At 42.1% G+C, this 5,160-nt stretch overlaps 1 protein-coding gene across 1 annotated transcript; it reads left to right on the top strand.

The window, feature by feature from the left end:
* The first annotated feature begins 1,326 nt into the window (after positions 1 to 1,326).
* Rnase9 (ribonuclease A family member 9 (inactive)) lies at positions 1,327 to 4,701 on the top strand. The gene is made up of 2 exons (XM_021182640.1): positions 1,327 to 1,438; positions 3,634 to 4,701. The coding sequence occupies exon 2, from the start codon at positions 3,641 to 3,643 to the stop codon at positions 4,196 to 4,198; it is 558 nt and encodes a 185-aa protein (XP_021038299.1). The 5' UTR covers positions 1,327 to 1,438; positions 3,634 to 3,640; the 3' UTR covers positions 4,199 to 4,701.
* Positions 4,702 to 5,160: the final 459 nt, after the last annotated feature.

The raw sequence follows: 5,160 nt of genomic DNA, 5'->3' as shown, positions 1-5,160 counted from the left end.
TTGACTTTCAATTAATGAGAATTTTTGTTTCTTGTAGGTTTATTCTGCATGTCTCATAAGCTCAAGCACTTAGCCTTCACCTTAGAGGAAGAAGTGCTGTGAACTGAGTTAACAATGTGTTTGACCTCCTGGCTATCCACTCTGGACTCAGGCTGTTCCGATTTTCTTCACTCAGTGCGGCCTTTGTCCTCATTTAGGTTTTGAGGTGAATGTTTAAGACAAACATTGCTTCAAAATATTTGAGAAAATAATCCATTTGGTGCAATTAAAACCTGGAATTTCCTTACAAAAATTAACCAGGAATGCTTGGGATCTTAAAAGTATATTGTGGGCTGGTGAGATGGCTCAGTGGGTAAGAGCACCCGACTGCTCTTCCAGAGGTGCTGAGTTCAATTCCCAGCAATCACATGGTGGCTCACAACCATCTGTAATGGGATCTGGTGCCCTCTTCTAGTGTGTCTGAAGACAGTGACGGTGTACTCACATATATAAGATAAAATAAATAAATCTTGAGGAAAAAGAAGAAATTAGCAATAAATAATTCATTCATAAATAAAACTTTATTAAGATCTCTTTCTTGTTGGGCAGTGGTAGCACACACCTTTAATCCCAGAATTTGGGAGGAAGAGGCAGGCAGATCTCTGAGTTTGAGGCCAGCCTGGTCTACAGAGTGAGTTCCAGGACAGCCAGGGCTACACAGAGAAACCCTATCTTGAAAAAACAAAAACAAAAAAACCTCTTTCTTTTCTGGTATGCAATCTATATTTCCACTGAATAAGATGGTGAGATAAGGAAAAGATGGGGACATAGGGCTGGTAAGATGGCTCAGTGGGTCAGGGTACTCTTTGCCAAGCCTGAGGAGCTCATTTCAATTCCTGGAATCTACATGACAGAAAATGAGAAGCAACTCCCGAAAGTCATCCTCTGACCTCTACATGTCACCATGGATCGCATGCGCCCATACACAATTAAAATGCAATAATAATTAAAACTATGAAGTTGACAGAGTTCAGCTTTCTGACTTCACCCACTCAAATGCCCATGGCCCTCACTGGTTTTCTGCTCAGTACCAGCAGCGCTTTTGTCAACAATTTAAAGTTCTATTAGGCTTTTCTTCATGGTTTTGCTTTTCTTTCTTCAAGAAGAGCATGGCTGACCAGTGAGAAACCCCCACATTGCCAATTTACTCAAGTGGCAGAGGCAAGGCCAATCAGAAGAGTGAGTTTCCTTGATGAAAGAAGGTGGGGGAAGACTGCACAGCGGGAACACTGTGACCCTAGAAGAGGGTACAAAAGTGACAGTGCCTGGCCCTGCCATTCCACAGAGCGCCCGTAGAGGAGCATTTTTGTTCTACAAAGAAGTGGAGAGGAGACGGTGGCAAGAGTCTGGTGAAGAGTTTTAGCTTCCTCCTCCAGTGCCCCTTGGACATCCCTCTTCTGTGAGTCAGTCGAGGCTCTCTGGTGTTTAAGATAACCTGATAATGATTTCTTTCCCTGTTACCTAGACACTCCCAGGTTTGAAACGTATAGAAACTGTAATGCGATAGATTTGTTGAAGGCCACTTGGTTGCTGAGTTCTCACTCGGTGAGTGGGTACACCTGGACTCCATTGATCATGTGTCTGTTGATTTGCTCACTCTTGCTCAAGATGCCCCAGATGCTCTGTGTTCTCACTGCAGAGTTTTGAATTGAACTCTCTGGTTCTCACAGGGTGATATTGATGGAGGTATGAAAAAATTATGTGAGGGAGGGTATATGTTCACGTAGAAGGACCACTCAACACCACCAGTTTGAAATACAACTTCTTTTCCTCCCTCTGTACCTCTGTGCTTAACTTTCCTAGTCACTCCATTTTCCACTGTGTGCCCCCATCTTCTGACTCTCTCTATAAATTTCTGTGGCCTTTCCTAATGGATAAGATAAGAATCCAAATCTGCAATTAGCCACAACTGTCTTCCTACTTATCTTACACATGGGCTAGAGTTTCTTGGTTGCTATAGTTGCCATGAGGGGAGTGAGAAGATGCTGATAATAAAAAGTAAACAGAACTTCCATTCTTTGGCTGTTCCAATGTTGGAAATATATAGGAAGTCTTTGTCATAGCTTATGGTAAGACGTGTACAACTTCTTATACTACTATCTGTGTTACTGTTTTAAGATTTAAATTCACTTCAACAATGTACTTATGAGCTGCTCAGATTCACTCCCTCTTCCTAACTCAGAATGATTTATTCTCACTGAAGACTCGCATCTCTGCTGTCAAGTTCTAAGTAAAGCAATCCACTCTTTCTCTGAAACAATAGATAACAAAGGGTACAATTGAGGTAGGAAGCCACGTGCAAATTCTGTCTCAGAAGCCTACTTCAAGTAGAGAGAAGGTCCTTGCTTTCCACTGAGAGAAAGATCTTGGAGAATTAATGAAAAACAGTCCTATTTGGGATAGGAATACACAAGACAACTGGGTCTAGAAGTTCTCTACAAAAGACTGGTCTCTAAACTGGTTTGTAGACTAGGCTTTGTTGCTTATTTTAGCAAATGGGAATCGTCCAATGGATAGATGTTGTCACTCCTCAGTTTCCTATAGAAAGATCTTTAAAATGTATCACAATTAACCAGGAAGGTTTCATGACAGACATCATGCAATATTTTCCTTTAAAATTATCTTGTATCTTATGTCATCGGCAAAGACATTTGCTCATAAACTTGTAAAGACCTATACATAGAAACAGCAGACTATGGGGTGAAGAGATGTAGAGAAATCCAAATAATGCAATAACTGAATTCTCTACTGTTGAGGTCAGCATAGCTATAAACAGTGATGTGAACTGGAGTGAGTTTGGGGGGTGAGGATACAATTAAAACAGGAACGATAAAGATTACCTCAGGGGCGGAAGGAAGCACCAAGGAAAGCAGTAGACAGGAGATGAAGGACTTTGGAGAAGAGTGGTGTGATGTGGGCAAAACACAGAGAAGGGCCTTAAAATAGACATTGCAGTTGGCATTGAAGCAGAAATAGAGTCAGCCAAGGAGCCAGCTCAGTGTATGTCTGCTGCACCGCTGCTGGCCTTCCTTGGCCTCTTCTTCAAGACATCTTTGGCCAGATGTGAGCAAGAAGAGAGTGAAGGCCTGAGATGGACAGTGTTTCTCATCAGAGAAAGATCAAAAAGAGGAGGCTGGATCATTTCTGGACAAATTATTAATTTCTGGAAGTGGGAAAAAGGTGTTTGTTTTAGACAGAACAGGAGAGGTCCTCCAGAGAGCCACTCTCTTTTTTCACTGTGGGTGTGGTCTGCCCTCTCTACACCCTTTCTCAACCCTTTTTGCTGATTTCCTTCCCACCTCCACTGCCCCCCATATCCCCTCATTTCTTCCCACTCTCCTCTAGCTCTGTCTCTTCCTTTCACATTTCCTCCTTTATCTGCTACTCAATACTAACACACTTATTTTAGAGTCAACATTATTTGAAGCTCTTCAAATAATTTCTGAAGTCTCAAGTCTAACACTTTTTCAATGAGCTACATACTCAGAGTGCCAAACAGTAAAAGTTAGTAAATGTGGTCTCTGTGTGGAAATAGGAAGAAACATTCCATCCTAATAGAATGTCTCTATTCACATACAACTTTTGTTTCCGCAGGCAAAAAATGAAGCCTTTGGTCATCAAGTTCGCATGGCCTTTGCCATTGCTGCTGCTGCTGCTGCCACCGAAGCTTCAGGGGAACTATTGGGATTTTGGGGAATATGAACTAGACCCAGAACTACGTGACTTACTTAGGGAATATGAGAGTACAGGGCCCACCAAACCACCTACCGTAAAAAGAATCATAGAAATGATCACCATTGGTGACCGACCTTTCGATGTCTACGATTACTGCAACGCTGAACTCAGGACTAAAAACATTCACTATAAGGGGCGCTGTTACCCAGAACACTACATTGCAGGAGTGTCCTATGGTGAGCTAGTAAAAGCCTGTGATGGTGAAGAAGTGCAATGTAAGAATGGCGTTAAATCTTGCAGAAGAAGCATGAATCTAATCGAGGGAGTGCGGTGTGTTTTAGAAACAGGACAGCAAATGATAAACTGCACATATAAAACCATCCTCATGATTGGTTATCCAGTTGTCTCCTGTCAATGGGATGAAGAATTCAAAATTTTTATTCCTAACCGTATATATAATATGTCACTACCCAAGGAGCAGTAAAGCATTGGACACCAGAAGTATGTCTCTCCCCACCCCCAACATTCTAGGTTTCTCTGAGCAGTTACATGTGGGAGTAGCTCACCCTGAGAATGGTAGTTTGGGTCTATTCCCTCTGATCATGCACCGCTTTCCTTTTCCGTCCCCAAAGCAATGAATGTCGGCATGGGCTATGATCACATAACTCTAACAGGTGTTTTCATAAAGGTTACAGAATGAGCCATGACAATAAGTCTCCAGCAAACAGATGTCAAGCATGAAGAGAAGCAGGAGGCTGGGTGTGCGAGTTCAGGTTAATGCCGTCAGCACTTTGGAAGCTAAGCAGAAGTTCCTAAGCTTGAGGCTTGTCTGTGCAACCAGGCAAAACCCTTGCATAATCAATCAAACAAACAAATACATAAATTTTTTTTTTTAAAAAGCATGCTTTGGAATAGCTGTCTGAAGATCATCCAAATTTTCATGTGATTTTCCTGGTTCAGCATGAAAAAATAAATGCTTCTTCACTCAGTGGCTGACTCTGTGGTGCCTGTAGGGGTTTCTAGGGCTGGATGGATTTTTACATTAACAACTTCTTTCAGACTTGAACGCAGTGAGTGCATCTTTCCAGTGTTGTGTTAATATGTAGTTCACCTTTCACATTCTTTACATTTAACACAATACCTAGTACCATGAATGAGGAAATCCAGGCAAAGAGGGACTCAAGATAAAAACCTTTACTGAGTACATAGCCACCCCTCACCCCCCAGACCTCTTTCCAGTTGTCAGTGTGTGTGAGAGGCCCCACACCTTGCTAGAGCTCAGACATAAGCCTTTGCCAAGACTTTCCCATTAATTGGTAAATTAAGGCCTCAGTCTGGCAGTTATTTTCATTCTCTAAAGAGAAAGGCACAGGGAAACCTTGCTTCCAAAAGCCTTACCTGGGAGGCTTTTGACTGTGATGTTAAATAAGTAAACGTCCTCATGAG

The sequence above is a fragment of the Mus caroli genome, chromosome 14 (genome assembly GCF_900094665.2).
Source record: "Mus caroli chromosome 14, CAROLI_EIJ_v1.1, whole genome shotgun sequence".
Classification (NCBI taxonomy): Eukaryota; Metazoa; Chordata; class Mammalia; order Rodentia; family Muridae; genus Mus; species Mus caroli.
Note: the sequence above shows the minus strand (reverse complement) of the source record. Positions and strands in the feature narration are given on the sequence as shown.